The sequence below is a fragment of the Python bivittatus genome, unplaced genomic scaffold (assembly GCF_059951505.1).
Source record: "Python bivittatus isolate LINGU-HERP-01145 unplaced genomic scaffold, Pbiv_v1 ctg000530_np1212, whole genome shotgun sequence".
NCBI lineage: Eukaryota > Metazoa > Chordata > Lepidosauria > Squamata > Pythonidae > Python > Python bivittatus.
This window is the reverse complement of record NW_028277085.1, coordinates 5,970,887-5,992,325: the sequence shown is the minus strand read 5'-3', so window position 1 is coordinate 5,992,325 and position 21,439 is coordinate 5,970,887. Positions and strand designations below refer to the sequence as shown.

Below are 21,439 nucleotides of genomic sequence, written 5' to 3'. Positions count from 1 at the left end.
GGAGACGCTGCTGCCTTGATGGGACTCCGTGACATGGGTGTGGTGGTATCTTCCTGCCTCTGTGTTTGGGGACAATTAAACTGTCAAGTGTGTCATGGCTAAGCTGAGAGGATGTTTGGTCAATCAGGTGGGGCTGTTGAGATTAACAGAAGATTCAACCCTTTTTGCTCTGACTGTTCTTCCTGTTCCATCCAGTAACGCCATGTACTACATGGAGGTGATGGAGCACATATTTTGCACACAGCTCTGTTTTCAGTCGATGTTGATCTCCAGTTTAGAGATCAAAGAGCAGGAACTGGGAAACACTGCTACCAGAGACTCTGGGACATGCTGCTAATTATTCAAAGCAGTTTCGTATGTTTCTTACCTGTTAATGACCACAGATAGGCTGCATTCGCATAACATGCTTAACCGGGTTACCGAATTAATCTTCTTTTCTGGGTTCACATTGTAATTGACCCATAAGTTAACCAAAGAAGCTGGGTTCACACACCAAACTCCCCCCAAAAGAGAAAGCCAGACCTGGGCTAACAGTAACCAAGTTCAGCATGTATGAATGCAGTTGCTAAGTTTGCAGCTGACAAGTGTATTGTATGAACATAGCTACAGTGTGTTGCCTATAGCTTCCTCAGCCTAACATCTTCTAGATGTGTGGGGATTAGCCAGAATCAAAACGTCTGGGAATTCTGGAAGTGCAGGTCTGTCACATCTAGAGGGTACAGGGTTAGGGAAGACCTTTTACATAGAAATATCTCTCCCTTGAACAGCATCCTATCTTTATATATTTTGCTTTTTCCCAAATTTCTCCTTAGGTGATAAATGCAGGTTCTATAGCAGCTGTCTGCGGCCAGCAAGACTTTAAGCACTGCCTACTGTCAAATGACACTGCCTGATAGCTAGCCTTTTCTCCAGGCTTGATTGAATTACCCTTAGGATGGAAAAGTCACTGAGAAAGGAGACCCTGGAACAACCTATTGAATGTAGGTTGTCCCACCAGCTCTTCTTTCACCAAAGACAATTGTATAATCTATCACAATGTGGAGAGCTACCACTTGTGAATATAGATCATTGTCCCCCCTTCATCATAATTTTAGATGGAGAACACTTCAGGAACCAAACAGGAACCCTGATGTGATGCAGTAGCAGGGCAAGGTGGGCAAAATCAGTGTGTAGTGGTTTGTCCTGCTAAAGGGTTTTCTTCACGTGCATTTCAATTTGAAAACAATTCATTACAAATATTGCTGCTTGATACTAATGCTTGAGTTGCAGAAGCCAAAGAATGGGGCAAGATTCCAATTGTGGACTTTCCCCACAGTGGTTCATGCAACAAACCATGGAGAACCTCATTTGATGTACCGGAGCTTCTGTTGAAGCTTGATAGGGGTGTGGTAGGGCCAAATCTTGTCTTCAAGGCTTCTTCACATGCAGGAATCATTCTGCAGGCCCTCCTTTATGATAATGGCTTAGAAGAATAGGGGATTTTGGGGAGAAATCGGGACTGAATAGGTTATGTAATGCTGGACTCCAAGAAAAAAATGAACAACCTAGTTCTGGGGTTCAAGAGTTGCTGAATAAAGTGAAACAGGATGTAACTTGTCCGTGGAAGCAGCTGAGATCTTCTCTGAATTTCTGTATTGTATGTGCATTTGTCTTCTGAAATCTGGCTGATTTCCAAGACTTTGGTAATCCTAGGCCTGACAACATACTTCCTTGGAAAATATGAATGAGGACATTGGTTTATTTTACAATGAGTAATTTGGCCATCTGCAATTTTGAGTTTTTTTACTACTTGGGAAGGAACTCCAAGGTTAGTGGGGTTTACCCTCAGATGTACTGGGCGTAAGTCCCATTGAAATTCAGTGGGGATTATCTGTGAGTAGACCCGCATATAGTCACATCAGTAGTGGAAGGACAAACAGAAATGAATGCAAAGAGATCAAAGGAAGGCTTAATAAATGCTTTTGGTTAATCCAACTGCAAAAAGGAATTTTGCCCAGACCATCTTTGCCAGGAGCAACATTGTTGGAAGGTTCACGTGCTTGAACTTGCATTTCCAACCTTGTCACAAAATTAAACAACTGAAAGGAGCTTTTATTTTTGCATGGTGTGCAGCCTGGAGCACTTCAAACCAAAAAAATGGATTGTTTATACCAATGTTTCTCAACCTTGCCCACTTTACGATGAGTGGACTTCAACTCCCAGAATTCCCCAGCCAGCCATTTCATGCTGGCTGGGGAATTCTGGGAGTTGAAGTCCACTCATCTTAAAGTGGCCAAGGTTGAGAAACACTAGTTTATACACTACAGTACAGCTTTGAACTCTTTGCATTCTTCATCAGGGCTAATAAAACCCAACATCTCACCTTTGAAGGTGAGATGTTGCTCCCCCCTTTTTTTCTTTCTCACACACTCCTGTGAACTTTTTCAATTACACCCCCCTCCCTTTATTCTTCTTCTATGAATCCAGTGAATTGCCCTCTCTTGCCTCACCATCTCATTCCTCATCAGTTAAAGCTTGGAACATACTGAGGCGTTATAGTAATCACAGCAGTTCTGGAGATAGATCTCTGTAACGTTGGAGTCTACAGTCCCCCAAATGCCAGTAAAGGAGAGTGATCCGGTGGAACTAGGTAAGGAGCTGTGAAAAAGAAAAGATGACAGATTAGGCAGTTCAGATGGCTCTCCAACCTCTAATTTTCGATGGATAATGCTGACATAGAGAATGTTTGTCTCAGCAAAAGACGTCTGATAATTTTGCACTCTTGGTCTAGCAGTCTCTCACTCATAAAGTTATTGTGAATGGTTTTTCTGGACACTGACCCTGCCATTTGCTCTGCAGGGCAGGCTTTGAGAATGATCACCATTGTTCGGTACTCTGGAATCAGGAAATCCCTCATATTCCAAAGAAGGAATCTTGGAATAGGGACCAATACATTGAAAAAGAGACTTGCGCAATCTACATTGTCATGATAGGTGCCACTCATCCCCTAAATGTCAGTATCATTTTTGCACAAATAACTTCATGTCTATCTGGAAGCCGTTTCCACTGTGCTTAAGGGGTTTTATTCCAATGTCAGTGTATTTTGGACTATAATTGTACAGTGCGATTTTACGCATGCAGATTCAAAAGTATGTTGAATTCAACAGGACATACCTCTGGGTAAATATAGGATTGTGGCTATGATGCCCTTTTCCTAGCATCCTATGACTTTCAACATTCATTTTCAAGGATTTCAAGTGACTGTACTTCATAACTGAAGAGAAAAGCTCAGATGCGTCTGACAGTATGGTGCTGCTTCCAAGATTAAATGCAATAAAGTCATCCTGTGACAATGTGTCATATGGGGCTGTGAGTCTCACTGCCAGGGAGAGCATCTTTGTGAGCGTGACTCAACGTTCGTTTTGGAGGCTACGGTGGGCATTAATACAGCAGGGATGTCAAAGCTTGGCCCATGAATAATATTTGAAGGATAATAACCATAGTGTTCAGATAGGAAAGCTTTAAAAAGACCATTTCATTTGAGCACCATATCACAATTGACTTGGATGGTTGCTCAGGAGCTTCTACATGCTGGGATGGATCACCAATTTTCCTTGTGTTGTTGCCTTCCAGGGAGATGATAGTCCAGTGAAGGAACCTTTGCCACAATAAATTGTTGGCAACTCAAGGCAGGACAAGAAGGACGAGCTTCAATTACCCTTAGACAATTCTAAATGGATTATGATCATTTAACAGTATGAGGCACCTTCCTCAGTTGCTCCTATTCAGTCCTGATTGTGCCTTGCCCTTCTCTTAACCTTCTCCACTGCTTTTTACACGAATTACACATTCTTCCACTTGAATAAACTGTTGAGGGTGGTTGTTTTTGAAACAACGATTCAACTTGGCAACTCTCTCTGAAATCTTGCCTAGAGGGGCTCAAGTCACCCGCATGCCCATAATTGTAATAATCATTAAATGTAATAACGCACTGGATGTATGATTGCACATCAGCAGCTTTAGCAGGAAGGAAGGAAGGTCTTCAGAGCAAATGGGAGAGCTTGTCAAGCAGATTGTCTCACTTCTTAAAAAAAGCATGTGATGTGCAAACCTACCCAGCACATAACAGAATGCAATATTTCTTTGTGGGAATTGAATGACCAGCCATGGAGATGGTGTACAGTTCAAGCCACTAGTAGGTGGAGGAGTCATCGCTGAGCTGTTGCTTTTTTCCCAAGGCAAAAGGGTGCCATCTCTTGGTCATTTCAAAAAAGGATTTTAGGGAAATAAAAGGCCACATACACAAGGGATTTCTGGAGCTGCACTGATCCCAGAATTTCTAGAATACAGTATTCAAACATGGGATCTCAAGGCATCTTGGAAATTGATGATGAGCTTGGCTCAGCTTTGGAAACCAATGCAGAAGGAGTCAGCCCATGATACATGTCTACCATAGCAAAAGCTTGTCCTAGTGTCCGTGCCATGAAGTCCATTCCACGTGGCAATTAAGGTAAAAACAGAGAATATCACCCTCGGTGTCTACAAATGCCAGAATCAAGGGTAAAGCTATGGAAGAGGCATTGACCTGTCCATCTCTGGCAATTTGGTGCCCTGGCATCTTCTACTTTTCCCTCGCTGGCAGAAAGGTCAGTGTGCCCTACTCTGTGCAAAGTTGTGTCAAAGCAAAGCGAGAAGGGCCAGGGTTTTGATGAAGCTTCTTTCACTGTGTATTTTCACACACGCAACACATAGGAGGAGTGCTCACCTGCTGAACAATTTTTGGCAGCATTCATACAGAGAGTAGCTGGTAGAGTTGATGATGGTATTGTTAAAGAAGTCTAAACAGTCAGTCACGTCTCTGGGCACAAAGAGGATACCTGTTGGTAGGAAATGTGGAGGCTGTGGGAAAAGTCACCCCTTTGCTTAAAGAGGATGCCACCAACTTAGAGCAGGAATATCTATCCAACAGCCTGCAAATATTCGTGTTAACTAGCCGTGTTTTAAATCAAAGGGTGAATGTTGATCTCGTGCTTGGCAAAGTTTATTCTTTTACATCCTATTCAGGGGTGTCTGCAGGGTGTGGTCAAAAAGGTCAAGGAGGCAGCCGCAAAGGTGTGATGGAGGCTCCACAACACGCACAAAAACTAGGTGGAGCTTCCATCGCACTTTCATGGCTGCCTCCTTGACTTTTGTGACCACACCTTGTGGACACCCTGATCCTATTTTTTTCTCTTAGAGGTGGAAATAGCATCAAGGTTTTTTATTCGTTTGTTTTGAAAAAGCCAATCGAATAGTTCTTTTATTCCTTTTCTATCTCGCTCTCCTTTAGGGCAAGAGGAGTTTTTGGTCTGTAGCACCAACTCTGGAGAAGCTTCTGTGTGCAACATCTCAGTAATCCTCTCCTCCTCCTCCACTCCAGCAAAAAATGTATTTTCTGGGTGGATTGATCGCTACTCCCTTTACAAAATATAATCAAATCTATTCAGGACTGAAAAGCAAAGGACAGAACATGCCAGTTAGAAAAGCACTGTTTTGTAGTTATTCCAGTTGCGTGAGGATGCTTAGCACTTGGGGGCAATGACTACTGCTCAGTAGCAAAACTGCAGGAAATTTTGCCCAGTATTATGGAGCACACTGGCCCTTATCTACAGCTTGATTTCTACTTCCCATTGGTCTATGATTCTTCTTGTCCTCTAGTGCTTATTATAGTCTGTCTATAATGTGGGAATCTAGTGCCTTACATTCTGTTTGTCCTCTTGTTTATTATTGGTCTATCCATCTGCTTGTCCTCTAGTGCCTTATTATGTCCCAATCTTCAGTGCAAAAAGACCCCATCCGCCCCTTCTTCTGGCTTTCTCCAGCTGAGTCAGACCAGCAACTGCTGGACTTTTCAGCCAGCATGTTGGCTGGCAATTCTGTAAGTTGCAGTTCCAACCCACCAGTCTATTGTTGCAACAAAAAGGACTTGCAGGAAAACATGAGCTTGGGCTCAGAAAACACTAAGAACCCTACATGGGTGTGTCCATCAAGTGACCCGAATGATGTTCAACTTCAAGGAGTTTTGTTTTAACCCTTGGTGGGAGTTGTTATGCCCCCCCCCCCAGAAATACCTGCAATGCATGCATTGATTAGGGAGACGGAGGCTCCGGTGATCAATGCTCGTAGTACGATGCTGGAAAATTCACTCTTGCGTTGTGGTGCCATCGAGGCTTCATGTAAAAAAAGAAGATGGAAGTGGGTCAGATGAATATCGATATTTCTAGTAGGCTCTTCTCAGGACCAAACCACTTTTGGTAGCTGAGAATAACCAAGCCTGTGAAAGGAGAGGCTGGGATGCTAAAGCAGCATAAAATGTAGCTGTGGGGCAGTCCATTCCTTCCCCACCACTGGCAGCAAAAGAGTCCTCCCATCCTGGAGTTTTCATTGGTTTCATTGATTTGTTGACTTACCCAAGCCACCCAGCATGATCCCAATGGAGCTCAGATTGGCAAATCCACACAGAGCAAAGGTTACAATGGTTTCAGCTCTGGGCTAAGGGTAGGCGGGGAAGGGGGCAGGGAGGAGGAGAGAGAGAGAGAATGTAAACCGTGTTGTGATAAAGAATACATCCACCACCCACTTATTCCTCTTCCACGTGGCATCTGCTTGTTGTCCTTGCTCAGCACTTGCTGTTGTCCTTGCTCAACACTTGCTGCTGGGTATGCAAGCAAGGATAGGCTGGGTATGCTGGTTATATGCTGGGTATGCAAGCAAGCATGGCTGGCTAGGGAGTTCTGGGAGTTGAAGCCTATACGTCTTCAAGTTGCCAAGGTTCAGAAACACTGGTCTTGAGGAAAGAAGTCAACCACCCCCTTCCAACTGAACGTCTTGTAACCACGTGACCAATCAGGATGGCCGTGGCTTTGTTTCTGAGATCACCCCTACCGGATCAAGAAGGAGGTAGGCTGGGTGGACTTGGAGGAGAAAGAACTGTTCTTTCACAGGCTTTCTTTTCCATGTAGTATTATGAGCAGGGTACTTACCGAAATCCACTGCTTGTGTGAACCATCCCACTCAGTCAGGCCCGCCAGACGATTCTTTTTGTATATTGACAATTGCTGGTAGGCCACAAATTCATTTAAAAATAGCTTGATTCCCAGCAACTCAGCAACCAGGAAGGCGTCTTCCCAGCTCGCCCCTAACAAGAAGGCTAAAGGCATCAGGACGTATGAGCAGATCAGCTGGAAGCCAGAACGTAATTCTTTTAAAGCATTGTAAATAAAGTGCTCAGCTAACTAATCATTGTTGGTTTCTTGCCATCCTTTGACACCCAACCCATGGTGAGCATCTGCCATGGTTTCCTACATACACATTCATTTGCCATTCAGCCACTGAGCCCCCCACTTTCCTGAGTTTGAAAGGATCTAGTTGAAATACTAGAGAACAGTTGCAGACTGCAATGAGTGCTGGCCATTAGACACCACTGGACTGGGATGTGTGCTTTGTGAGTGTGGGGGACAGCTTCTGCATTAATTTCTCTTGTGCTAGCTGCTGAAGCAAATGATGGCTGAAAACTGGGCCTGATAGATACCTTAAATCACAGCTAAGTTATTTGATACTTGCCAAAAACCTTTGAACCTCAGCTCCATCGGCGCTAGGCAGCATGTTCAAATAGTCATGGATTGTAGGAACCCAGAACTAGCTGAAGACACAAGGTGGCCTCCTTCTATCAGAGAAGGTTCTCGTCAGGCTGGGCCTATCACATCCTGATAATTTGGCTAGACAACACTTCATTGCGTCTGGACTTTTTATTTATTTAGAAAATGTATATGGCCGCCCAACTCACGCACAGTGACTCTTGACATGTTTTCATTGTCCAGTCATACTCATAACCAACTTGGGTGTCTTGCGGGAGATACCTGGAAGGAGAGTTGGGGCAGGTTGACCATGCCTCCTAGCCAACTGAGGGAAGAGTTGAGGAACTCCAGCACAGCCAGGAAGGCAATGAGGTTGGCTGCAATATTGGCCACCAGCCCCACAGAGACAGTGGCACCGTTACCAGCAGCTTCCAGAATATTCTTCTCCTCCCTGCAGGAATGCACCAAGACAGAAGAAAATGGGGAGGTGGCCCAGATGATGCCTTCTTAGACAACTGAGATGCATGCTGAAAAAAATGCCAGCAGGGTTGGGGCCAATCTAATCCCACCCAGGGGGTGTGGAGTTTCAAAGGGCAGGCACTACGACAGAGAGGGCATATTTCCTAGGTCCTGCTAGATGGCATTCTTTAATTGATGGGACCTTGGACCATGGCCCTCCTGCCAGTCCTGAAGGAGCAGGTAAAAACAATTGGGAAGCTGGGCCCACACCTTCCTCCCTTTGTGCCTCTACAATCTTCCCCCCACCCAGCTCTGCCTGCCACATGGGTCTTATTCTCTACTGTCCCCAACTTCTCGTTGAAACCTGCTTCCCAGATCCTTCTACAAGCCATGAGAATCTCATGGATTTTAACTGCTCTCACCCGCAGGCAATTTTGACGCCTTCCTGGCTTTTGAACTGGGATTCTTCTACTTCTGGGTAGACAAGTTTTGCCATAGCTAAAGCACAAGGTGCCGCCATTACTGATGCTGCGATCAAAGACGAGGCATCAATCTGCAGGAGGGGATCAAACAGTGAGCGGAAGGCAGACTAGGACTGAATCTCTTGGGGATGTTCTATTCCTCCATAGAAGAGGAAAACGAGCTTTAGAAGCAGAAGCCCTGGGATGCCTGCCCCTGGTTCCGGAAAATCTTCCAGAGGGTCTTCCTGACTCTGATATTAATTCCATTATATTCTGAACACCACCTTTTTCTTCCTGGAATTTTTAGCATCCTATGGTTTTGTCTAGCTTTCATAGGCAATTTGTCTAGACGTTTGTCATAGGCATTTTGTCTAGACGCTTTCAGAAATGTTTTGTCTAGCTTTCATAAACATTTGCTCTGTTGTGTGTTTTTACTGATATTTGTTTTCTTTTTTTAATGGCGAACCAGTATGAAAAGTTGGTTGTGCCTAAACGGTGATGATTGGGTGAAATCTATAGAACAGAATGTTAAAAATCCAGGAATTTTATAATTATGAATCAAGAAGCCAAGCCAAACTAGTCCAGGAAAGTAAATTGACAGTTACTGCATCTAATGGAGACTGATTCAGGAAAACTGGAAAATGGCTCTCTTTAAGCACTAATCTTCCACATTTTTATATTTATTCATATGGTGGCTTACACAATTAAAACATGAATTCAAAATTAAAACCACAGAATAGTTGACGAATACTCTGTTGATACTTATTTTCTCATAAAGCAGACTTTGAGAGCCAGTTTGGTGTAGTGGTCAAAGGCATCAGGCTAGAAACTGGGAGACCATGAGTTCTAGTCCTGCCCAGGCACAAAGCCAGCTGGGTGACCTTGGGCCAGTCACTTTCTCTCAGCCCTAGGAAGGAGGCAATGGCAAACCACTTCTGAAAAACCTTGACAAGAAAACTGCAGGGACTTGTCCAGGCAGTCTCCAAGAATCGGACATGATTGAATGGGGGGGGGGGGGAAGCAGACTCACCCCAAATGAAATATATGCACCCATCACACTGCCAGCAATGGTAGCAAAACCACCAGTCATCACAGCATGGACTTCTGATCGTGTCATGTCGCCCAGGTAGGGACGGATGAGCAGTGGTGCTTCTGTCTGGAAGGCAAAAGATAAAATCAAATGGTAGAGTTTTGCCAAGAGGCCTATAGCCTCTGGAAATATCTCTTACTCGGGAACAAGTACATAGCATGATTTGATGTTATGCATAAACATAACCCAGTAGAATAAAATGCTTAGTTCTGGAATATACTCTGAGAAGGAAAGAGTCTAGATTTGTCATTGCTTCACATTAGGAATGAAAGAGAAATTCATCTGAATGCAAACTTACCTAGTTTTGCACTTCAGAATCAAAACATCATCCAGATGTTAGTTAGATCTAAAATCTGCGTTTCTTTAAATGAAGAAGTGTTATATTGAAGAAAAAGACAAAGATGCATGTATTCAGAGAAATGCACCCAGAAGTATGTACCCCTTTTCACAGCAATTTTCCTAAAAAGGGGGAGGGAGGGAGGGATAAAGAAGACTATTCTCAAATGCAGAAACAAAATAGCCTTGAAAAATGAAAAACAGAAAGAAATCAGAATGGAAGTTTATTCCCTCCCTCGTTCAGAGAAGTGAAGGTTGAGTTGGCCAAGGACATTCATGGAGGAAGTCAAGATCACTTATCACTTACCATCCCCACAAATATATTCCCCACCACGCTCAGAGTTTCAGTGGCCGCTGTGCCCATTGTGATTTGCAGGAGCCAGGACATCTGTTAGAAGAAGTTGGAGACTATCAGTTGGAGGACACTTTTGCCACATCAGGCAGTTTATGAGACATTGTCCAGAATATCCTAGATGTAATCTCTTGCTGATACATTTGCCAATCATGCAGCAATGACTCATTCTTATCATATTACCAGGGCAATAGCTCAGGGGCAAGCATATGCTTTGTCTTCAAGAAAGACTTAGGTCCAAGGTCTGATATCTCTGGGTAGGACTGAAGGAGTTGAATTCTTGAAGAGTTCCTTCCAGAAAGTCAGTCTAGACAATGACCCAGATGGAGCAGTGGGTCTGACTTGGAATGAAGTGGCTTCCTAGGTTCTGTTCCACAAACAGCGTAGAATTCAACCCACTGCCTGCATTGCCCTGTCTCATGGTGCTGTCTTCTCATCAACAAACATTCCCTGATGCATTTTGTGATGGCACCTTCCTTGTTTCTCTCTCTTCTTCAATCTCTGATACTCTCATTGTCTTGGCAAAGCAACACTTTTGTTTTGCACTGCCAACTTCATCATAACAGCATCACATCACCTTCCCTGTAATAGCTGTGTCCTTTGTATAGCGCTCCCTAGTAGTGGAAGTAGTAATGTTAGTCTCTTTGGGTGCCCTAGGTGTCTTAATGGTCAGATGTATGGTGTAGATGGGTGATCAATATACTGTTCAGCTCCATTAGGAAAGTTAGAAGCTTATCCCTGAAATCCTAAAACTCAGCTTTACCTTCAGGATTATAAACTGCATGACTCTCAAGTAGTAGAGGATGGACATCACACAGCTGAAGAAGACAATAATAGGCAGTGCCTGGAAACAGAATGGAACAATATACACCTTTAGCACAGGGCATCTGTAGCTTTCTAGATGTTGCTGAATGACAACTCCCTTCAATCCTAGCCAATATGATTAATAGTGAAGGACAGTTGGAGAAAAGGATCACACATCCCACCTCCGAACCCTCTGCTGTAGAGTTTGTATACAGAACTCATATGGCTCTTGTTGAGTTTGAACCATAGGAAAAAAACCCCATCTGAGTAAATTTAGGTTCCTAGTAAAACATGGGGTACCATGAACAGACCAGATGTTCTAAATTAAATCTGCACATTGATAGACCTTTTGTGCAGAAAACAATGGCCAGGAACCACCACTTGATCTGTCCAATTTGGGAATGAGGCAAGTTCCTTGCTCAGTAGAGCCCACATCAAGTTTGGGGGGCCTTTGGGCATGGTGCCTTCTGTTATGCCCTAGCTTACAGAAGCAGATAGCAGTAGACAGAGGCAAGGACACAGAGTGGATCAGCTAAGGCTTCCCACTCGATCTTTCAGCCAAGCATAAAGAACAGACGAACTGGGTGAGGCAGCTGAAACCATTTCCAACTTCATGTTTCCTAATATGTCTTGGCCATGATACCAACTTATCATATGTCATGATGCAATCAAGAAATATTAGAGAGAATGAAGTTGGCAATGTCAGCTGTGTCACATGGCCCTTTCTTCACAGCATAAGACCATTAACATGAAACAGTGAAAGGTAAACTGATGCCAAATGCCGCCAATGGTCTGAATGAGTCCACCACACGAATATGTTTTCTGCCATCCCAAATGATGACATAGAACGTTAACCTCTTAGTATTTCAAGACCTTCAAGAAGAAGATCAAGAGAATGTTGGGGCCAGAAAGGCGGAGGGGGAGAGAGAGAATATTTTTTATCTAAGTTCACCTGAAAAGCAAAACATTCTTGGACTAATTTCTCCCCAAAGACAAAGCTGGATCCAGCAAGGGTGTAGTTTAGGAATATCTGTAAGGGAAACAATGTTAGAAGGAACATGTGGGAATAAAATCATATTCATTTTTTAAAATCATGGCACAAATGTATATGATTCAGCATGGAGTATCACTGATAATTTTAGCAGCTTCTTGATCTACAAAAGCTTAAGTGCAAATTCAATGATAGTTACCCAAAGTCTTTGTCCCTGTTGCTCAAAAACCTGTCTAGGTCCTCTTTCCCCACTAGGTCTTGGCATCATAAGCTGGAAGTTGCCTTGTACCAAACCAAATAGTTGATTTGGCTAGTGATCCAAAGGGGATCTTTCTGAACTGAAAGATCATGTTACATGTTACCTGGAAGGGATTTTGGGATTTTGTGCATGTGGAACATGGGATATAAACTCTTCCAACACTACTATACCATACCTGAATCTGATTGCCAAGCCATTGAAAAGCCTGAAATCCAGGTTCAGTACGGATGATGAAGATCCCAAGGACAAACTGTAGACCAAGCCCCCAGAACACAGCTCTCCAGGATACCTGCAATCCAGGAACATTTGTGAGTATACAGATGCAACAGAGACAGCAGATCCCAGCATCAAAGAGATGAAAGCCTTAGTGTTAACCCACATTAGTCTCTAGAACTTGGTGGACAAGGAGGCAAAGGTAGTCAAATATATGATTAGAAAATCAATCAGCGCTGAGTGTCACCTGAACTCTTCTAATGCTACAGATCCAGCCAAGTTCCAGAGGAGCAGTTGGTGTCCTCAATGAACAAATGATCTATACCTAAGCCAACATCATGGAGAATTTATAAATTCTGCTGTGAGTAGTGGGAGTGGAGGTAGGGCGAAGAAAGAAGAAGAGAAAGACATACTGTAGCTTGTTATACTGAATCTTGATTAGACTTAAGGTTCCCAGCTAAAGAGAATGATGGTACTTACAGCCATGTGATGCTTGGAGAAGAGAAATAGCAATAGTACCAGCACGCAGAAGCCACCCAATGACACCAGCTGCTCTTTCCTCTGGGACATGTCAAGAACCAGCCATGTGACCAAAGCAATTAGGAAAATGGCGCACAAAACCCTAGAAAATAGATCATTCTTATATCGGGGGGGGGGGCAAGGTAATATGTACTTGATATGTCCATGATAAGCCTCTGAATCTTGAGAGGGGGCCAAAAGATAATACGTTGGGATATAAGAAAAGTCCTGTTCTACTGGGGTATCTGGATTGCAACACTTCATTTGTCCCACCTCACTTTTCATTGCTGAACTAGAATATTTATATTTTGCTTGTCTCGCGGAAGATCTTAGGGCACAATTCTATATTTTTTAGCCTTTTTTATCAGTTGCATTATATCTATGTTCCATTACTTTTATTATCTGTTCCACTTTGTATTGTACTGTATTGTATTGTGTTGACTCCTCCATGGTCATAGACTCACAGAGGGGTCTTTTAAGATAATCTAATCCAACTACCACCTTAATGGTCAGAAAAGGACAATCTAGAATCTATTTGAAGACCTCCAGTGAAACCGAACTTCACGGGTCACTTTGTTCCACTGGCTGACAGCTTGTTCAGTCAGAACGTCCCTTCTAACGTCTACCTTGACATTGCTTCCTTGTAATTTTAACCCCTTGGCTTTGGTCCTGTCCTCTAGGGTAACAGAGAGTGTCTACTACATCTTCTATGCAGCAACTCTTCAGATATATGATGACTGCCATCTTAATTTCTCTTAGTCATTTCTTCTGTAGGCTAATCATAACCAGATCTTTTAACCATTTCTCAGAGATCTTGGTTTCCAGACCCCCCCACCCACACATCTGGATAGTCTTCCTCTGAACCTGCTCCAATTTGTCACTATCCCTTTTGAACAGTGATGCCCAGAACTGGACACAGTATTTCAAGTGAATTCTGACTAGGGAAGAACAGAAGGGACCATTACTACCCTTGATCTGGATTCGAGGTTCCAGATGTTGTTATCTGTTATGGAGAGGTGGCTGATCATCCTTCCTGTACTTTAAATAGCTGGACAGAGAAGATAAGTTGCAAGTTAGCTCTCTGGAAATTCCCATGATTAGGGATGCTGAAGCCTTGATCTTTCTTTCCCTCTCCCTTTTTTTACAGTTTTACACATGTATAAGCTGCCTTGAGCATGGTGTTTATAGCTGAATATAAATGTCAATAAAATGAAATGAACTATCACTGTAAGGATCACTAGGAACCTATTAAAAACTCTAAAATCCATTTATTATTATGAAGTAGCACAACATGCTCGAGATAAGCTTTCTAAAGGGCCCAGAAGTTCTACCACAGATCTACAGAAACCCACATGCGTCTGGGTGGAACTTCCCTTCTGCTGGACAGCTCTTCACTGTACTGGCAGGGTGAAGATTGGCTCATGATGGCTTCTTACAAATGAACTGACCATAAAACTGATCTGGGCAGCAGGTTAGCCCCTTACCATTTCATCCATGGCCAGGCGTTCTGACAACATTTCATGCAGGGGCTCAGCATCTGGATAATCTTGGACCCCCACCATTTCTTGACCATACTATAAGCCAGGAGAACGATGGCTAGGCCTGTTAAAATGACCAGCGCCAAGGCTCGATGGAAGTCTAGCCAACAAGCAGCAATGAAGTAGGCCAGGTAGCCTAAAATGAGAAGACATAAAGGCATTGAACAGCCCAGTGCGTCAAGTTATTGGAAACTACCTTGACTTGACACACCTAGCAAATTAGGTCCTTCTGGTCAATACAGTTAATTCTGACTGGTGCCATTCTCAAGGGCTTTGGGCAGAAGTTCCAGCATCAGCTGGAATACCTGGAGATGTTCTTCCAGTTCCATCTGGAGCTGAACCTACCTGTATATGACCCATTCCACCGGTAGCAATACAGGATTGGTGTTTCCTTTTTCTCATTCATTATCCATATGTTATTCTCTGAAACCTGTTGTACTCAAGCAGGATAATGTAGCATTCAAACCTCATCCATTATCCCACCTTTACCAGGATACGGAGCTGCATTCACATGAATTGAGGTGACCAGCATTAGGTCTGAAGACATAAATAAGATCCTTCTGGGCCCCCCATCATTTTGTCTGTTACTCAAACATGCTTCCCCATATTCCAGCTCCAGCTATGGGGCAGACAGGAAAAGAAATCTCTATTATTAGAAATCTCTGTTTGCTTCCACACTTGGTATAGCAGAATAGAAACACAAAAGAACACAGCACTGAGATCAAGCAGATAAATAAGGTTTTCTAAATGATTACGTTTAGGAAATCAGAGAGTGGAAAAGATAAAGAACTCGAGGCTTTATGCACATTCCCATTTCTTTGATGGGATTCCAATTTTATGCTAGCAATTTAACTGAGGTTATTTCTTCTTTCATGTTATTTGCCGCTTGCATATCCACTAGCGAAATATTATTGGTTCAAGCTCAGTGTTATACAAATCTATGCAATGAAAAGAATCACTGAACTCCATAGAGCTTCTTTCACGGTAATTTATACCCAAGATTTCAACAGAGTCTTAAAACATTGGCTATTAGGCTAAACATTGTCACTCTTTGGTCTGTTATAAGCCATCTGATAAGTTCCTGCACTTCAATACTGACCACTGAACCCCCTGCTGTTCCCTCTCTCTGTGGGTTTGACTTTGCGGAAGTCTTACCTGCACATAAGATGCCCAAGAAGATCTTACGGAATAATTGATAATGAGTCTTGTAAAACCTCTTTGCTTTAGAGAAAGGCTGAACCATATTCTTGATCCTGCAGAGAAGCAAATCAAGAAAATCAACATTACAGAATGTCTGAAGCTGGTAGGGATCTTGTAGATAATTTTGTTGAGACCCATATACAATTTTTATGATTGGATTAGATAGCCTGGATATCTCAGTGGCTGCATTCTCTGAGCTGAATCTGTCTGATTTGATGCTGAAGGCCTCACCACCAAGGGAATCCCATCTTTAAAGACTCTGTATTGGCCCTTCTCAGCAATGCTGCCCCCTCTCTTTGTAATGCTTAGCCCCCAGAGATCTGGTTCAACTCATTGTTGTTACATTTTTGGAGAGTCATTAAAGCATGGCTTTCCAGAAAGACCTTTAGAGAAGAGTAAAATCAGGCTGCCTCCAAATGGGGCCACATCAGCTTGATAGTTGACTCTTCTTTTTAAAATCTCATTACATTGACACAGTGAACTGCTCAGAGCCTCTGGAAGGGGAGCAGCATGTAAATGGTAGTGATAATAACAGATGACATCCAAAGGAGGAATCTTATCTCTGCAACATTTCTGAGAGATGACCATTCTTTCTTTCTTGCAAGAGTTGTGATGAAAAGACAAACTAGGATCTCAGATCTGGTCTGCATGAAAGAGCCTACGGGGGCTTATCTGTGAAACAGCAATTCCAAGAAAGGGAAATCTTGAGTATCTTACAGTAATAAACAACAGATGAATCACCAGCTGACACAATGTCCCCACATTTCCTTGGCAATCCATATTTAGTACCTCCAAAAGCGACCATCCTGTGCATGGTTCTCTTCCCAAATCTCAGGAGATGGTGCTTCCTTCGCATTTCTCTCTGATTCCTGCCAAAAGCACAGACTCCATTACCATCTTTGGGGAAAGTGCAAAGGACAAAAAGCTAATGAGAGGAAGAAAACTTACCGTCAGCTCAAATCCGGGGTTCGCCAAGCCCATATCATTGACTTCAGGTGAAATCTGGACTTCGCCCATTGTCCTGGGGTTCTGTAGTTGCTACCCAAACCCTGGTGTGTCCTGGAAGACAAGGTCCACTATCAGCTTGACAAGTAGCATCCCAGAGCATCTTCCTGTTATCAGAGCAGCCATGTTCACACCCTTTTTCTTCCCAGCCTCCTCGCCCCCCAGTACTTAGATTCTATAATCCTAGTTCCTGATAGAGAGCAACTGTCAAGGGTCCCCAAAGGTCTGTAGTGGAGACAAACTGTGCAAGTTAATTAATGACAATGACACTAACGTAGCTCATCTGAGTGTACCAGATGATGAATCTGTTGGGCCCTTGCAAACCCCAGAATGCAGCCCTCATTCTCCATCTGGTCAACCAGCAAGCCACACTGATTCCTTCCACTGTATTTCCTTTCACAACTGCAGGTAGCATGAGATCACAAACCAACCACCACATTTTGCTCTCTGGCTCCTTAGCATCTAGGGGAACCAATTCTTCCTCATTCCCTCTTTAGTGGGTCTAATTCTCTTCCCAATGCTCACAGTAATCCTACCCATATCTAGTTTGCAACCTGGCAAATAACTCACAGCAGAATCAGTCTGTCAGCTCACCCCCAGAACCAAGAAGATTTCTTTTTCTTACCTGCCTATGCCCAAGACTGGATCATAAATCAGTAATCAATTAACTGCATAGTCCAAAGACCTGGAGATAGATTTATTAGCCCATAAAAGTCCTGCTCCTCCCCGTTCTCACACACCTGGGAGTTCTATTATTTTTCAGCCATTCCACTATTTATATCCACCCATTTCCAGTAGGAACTTCATTTTTTATTGGGAACTGGGAAGAAAGATCCCACCAGTAAATCCAGTCAGCCAAAATCTGTTCTCCAACAGCTACAGGGGGGTGGGGGTGGTGAGGACATGCTAGGATGCAGAAAGATCTCCAGGAGTGCTTGCTGGAGATCTGGTGGTCCTCTGGAGGAAAAACAGGTTCTTTGATGTCCTTCAGACATGAAATGCACCTGGTTTCAGACAGGAAAGGGAACACCCCTCACCCCCGGCTCCTTAAATGCATAGCAGGTAAAAACAGAAAAGACTACATAGGATTAAATGTCAATGATACATTCAGGTTGGGGTCAACAGCAGAGAAGGGCTAGAATGGATTTCAACATTTTAGCTCTCTCTAGTTTCTTCAAGTCATATTTTGGGCAGAGCCTCTGGTGCAACCCTTGCAGAGAAATGCAAAAATCGTCTTGACCAACGTACACAGGAGTGGTTAAAGGAAAATAAGATAATTCAGTGTTGGGAAAATGGAAAGCATGAGAAAGAATTGCAAAATAACCCTGCCTTGACTTTATTTGGTCTAAGAGGGAATAGAAGTAGCCTTTGGCAGGCTTTCAGGATTCTGTTATTATACTGTACACTTTATTGCAAAGTGGAGTTCCAGTAGTCCTTGTAGCGCCTGTTTCCTGACCTGGACATCCTTAAAGGCTGAAAACCCTGAAGTTCCCCATAATCCTCATAATATTTCCCCAGGCATTTGGGGCAGTTGGGTAGATGAATTCCGTCACTGTTGATGGTGAGTGGGGTCAACTGTTTATCTTTGGGTGCCAGGGGATCATGGTTAGTGGGTCTGTCTATTTTAATTTTATAAGCTGCTCAAAGTCACTTGAGATGAGTGGCTACATAAATCATATAAATAAATTAATCCATTTACTTAAGCAGCTCCTAAGCTTAGGGATGCAGTTCTAATACTCTGTAGGAAGAAAGCCCTGTTGAATATGGTCTGCATCTGCTCCTACCTTGATCTCCCTCTGTTTTCCATTATAGTCTCTCCTGTGATTAATTTTAGACTGTGCGCTCATCAGAACAGGTGCCTGCCCTCTTGTACTCTGGGAAGTGTAAAACATGCTGATGGTTCAACAACAGTCCTGGTGGAGCTCTGGCAATAGTTACACATTAAACAGTGCAACTCTAGGACAGCTTGAAAACAATCGGAAGGCCAAAAAAACCCTGTTTGCATAGAATAAAGCACAGAAAAGCTCAAGATTAAGCTTCAACAATGGGCAATTCATTCAGAAACTCTGGGATGCCCTGTTTCAGCACAGAACAAAGAGATACTGTAGTGTATAAGGAATTGGACAAAGATTGGGAGAGATTCAGGTTCAAGTCCACTGTCAGTTACAGAAGTTTATTGGGTAATCTTCAAATTTCTCCCTGACTTCTCTTATACTAAACAAAATCAAGGTGGGGTTACTTTGAGTTTCTGTCCCACTCTTCTGTCCATCTCAGATCTGTGTAATTTTTTTTGAATTCCCCTTGATGACTCACTCTTTCCTTCCCCTTTCAATGGCTCTCTCATACCTTCCCCAAAGTCAAGGCACTGGAGGTACAACTCATTCAACCATCTCTTCTTCCTTTAAAGTGGGAAAAGTCAGACATTTCTGGCACAGTAGTATCCATTCCTACAAGAATCCATCGGCTTTTCAGGTTCCAACTAAAAAGCCTTTTTGAAGCTGTTTACACCATTAGAGTAATGGTTTGCAATATTCACTGAAGTTGCTGAGTTGCTAAACGTGTTGTTTTTGCAGCTCCATAGGAAAAGCTTTTTTTCCCCACCTAGGCCTTAAGATTAGCTTTAGCTTTCTGCCACTTCTCAAGTGTGCCCATTCTTATTTATATGATGAGTCATAATTTTATTAGTATTCATACCAAATATTTATATGATGTGTTCTGGGAGGCTGTGGCTTGACAAATGAGAGCCGAATCCTGTGAATAAACAAACATTGTACATTGGCTTGTCAAAAATTACTCATTTCTCGCTATAAGCATCAAAGAGCGTTCAACGAAATGATAAGGCACAATACGAACATGTAATCAGAAGCAGAAGAATGACCTTTACGGTTTGCAATATTCACTGAAGAAGAACACAATGCAGCAAAATCCCTTGGGGAATTTTATTTGCATGTTGTAAGTGCCAACTGCATAACCACCAGCCTTGGACAGTGGAGACAACCACCTAACAGGATCCCTCATGTACAACCCAGCAGCTCCATTCAACTCATTAAAGCGAGGGGGAAAAAATAGCTCCAGAGGACTCACCTAAGGACATCCCGTATTGATTTTAGGTGCCATGATGTCTGGTTAGGTTTTGTGCTTGGGTGTCACCCAGCTACAAGGTCTCCTAGTCAATTTCACAACCCAACTTTTGGGGGGACTCAGCTGAGTTGTTTCCACAATTCCTTCACATCGGTATCAGAATGCAGGTAGGAAACAGGAAAATACATGAGTTCCCTTGTTGTGACGGTGTGTGAGAAATATTTTCAGTCTTGCAAGATTGATGTTAGCCCTTCAAGGTAGTCCAGACAGGACATGCAACTAGGAGCACTAGCACTACCTTTATTATAAGGTTACATTAACAGAAACTTGCAAGTCTCAATGTACATCTCTCCCCTCCTCTCTTTTTAGTCTCTGGAAAACTAGGGAGGGTCCCTTCTGAAACGCTTCCCACGTCCCCTCTGTTTTTGTGGGCTGAGATACCTTTTGCATGATGGTGGTCTAGCTGCTCTTCCTCCTGTCTCCCGAGGTCATTCCCACAGACCATCACATCTTTGTACCCCAGATTCTTTGAACGGTGGGAGCTCCCGCTGCAGGGCAACTAAAGTAGAGAAAAGCTGTTACCCTAAGCAATACTTGCCATCTTGAGCTCCTGAATGAAGGTTGGGTATAAATCTAACAAACAAACAAATATTGCTTTTCCTTACGGAAAATCTACAGAACATCTATTCTAGAAGCAAATACTGTATAGAACAATACACCTACGTAAGGGAACGCTATCTCCCTTAGTATCTGCCCAGCTGTTTCGACCCAACAAGGGTGGCACGTTCTGGGTTCCATCTATTGGGAACAATGCTGTCTATTGGGACCCCGGAAGTGCACCTTCTCTGTTGCAGTGGCTGCCCTCTGGAATAAGGTTTGCCCCCCAGATCCAAGGGCTCCCATCCTACTGGCATTTTGGAGGGCCTTGAAGATCTGGCTTTTCACCCAGGCCTTTGGCCAGAGTGAGTGCTATTTTCTGGGTTATTTTCTTTTATTGCCACGTAGTTTTTATCCTTTTATAGTTCTCCCGTTTTCTTCTGAACTGCTCAGCGTGGTTGAAAGTTGAGCAGTGTACAAATAAAATGAATGAATAAGTAAAGAAGATGATATGATATGCATATAACAGGATTCACTTCCTAGTGAGATGGGCGGTGACCACGTTTGAAAAATAAATAAACAAACAAGCAAATAAATAAATAACTCTTCCAGGGATACTAATCTTGTAAGTATCATCATACCCTTCCGTTGCTAATATTATGCAGACAATCATGCCAGGGGCATCACGGGTCTTGTGCTCGGTAGACGGCATGCATTTTTCTTTTGAGGAAAATTAGTAATCTTTCAAACGAGGCAGCCGTGAGTGAATCCGAATAAAAGTTTTTTCAAGGGAAAGAGATGCCATCTACTGATGTCCGTCAGAAGGACTTCAGAGGATCTGAAAGTTCTTTGTGGAGAAACCTCTTCACCACCCGTGACATCACAATAGACGGAAGGAAGGTCAACCCCCTCTCTTCCTGCCGTGCCCGGTGTAGTTAG

The 21,439-nt window shown here is 43.2% G+C and overlaps 1 protein-coding gene across 4 annotated transcripts; it reads right to left on the bottom strand.

Annotated features, from left to right (window-relative positions):
* Positions 1-62: 62 nt before the first annotated feature.
* SLC28A2 (solute carrier family 28 member 2) lies at positions 63-19,538 on the bottom strand. 4 transcript variants are annotated; one of them, XM_088148475.1, is made up of 18 exons: positions 19,517-19,538; positions 16,766-16,876; positions 16,607-16,686; positions 15,773-15,870; positions 14,564-14,753; positions 13,041-13,182; positions 12,523-12,636; positions 12,050-12,127; positions 11,057-11,137; positions 10,249-10,329; positions 9,546-9,671; positions 8,477-8,607; positions 7,878-8,046; positions 7,002-7,199; positions 6,429-6,510; positions 6,090-6,188; positions 4,745-4,856; positions 63-2,637 (listed from the first exon to the last, which is right to left on the bottom strand). In XM_088148475.1, exons 2-18 carry the CDS (start codon positions 16,832-16,834, stop codon positions 2,508-2,510), a joined length of 1,980 nt encoding a protein of 659 aa, XP_088004601.1. In that variant the 5' UTR covers positions 16,835-16,876; positions 19,517-19,538; the 3' UTR covers positions 63-2,507. The 4 variants fall into 4 exon arrangements, with proteins under 4 accessions (XP_088004601.1, XP_015742965.1, XP_015742964.1 ...); XM_015887479.3 differs by lacking the exon at positions 19,517-19,538 and adding an exon at positions 17,448-17,524; XM_015887478.3 differs by lacking the exon at positions 19,517-19,538 and adding an exon at positions 17,393-17,445.
* Between the last annotated feature and the right edge of the window lie 1,901 nt (positions 19,539-21,439).

Bases quoted from the DNA above. Each gene is read 5' to 3' on its own strand.
- SLC28A2 (XM_088148475.1), bottom strand. From the start codon at position 16,834: ATGGGCGAAGTCCAGATTTCACCTGAAGTCAATGATATGGGCTTGGCG. The intron at 16,687-16,765 runs GTAAGTTTTCTT...TGCTTTTGGCAG, and splicing joins ACCCCGGATTTGAGCTGACG to GAATCAGAGAGAAATGCGAA. The intron at 14,754-15,772 runs GTAAGACTTCCG...TTCTCATTTTAG, and splicing joins CTTGGGCATCTTATGTGCAG to GCTACCTGGCCTACTTCATT.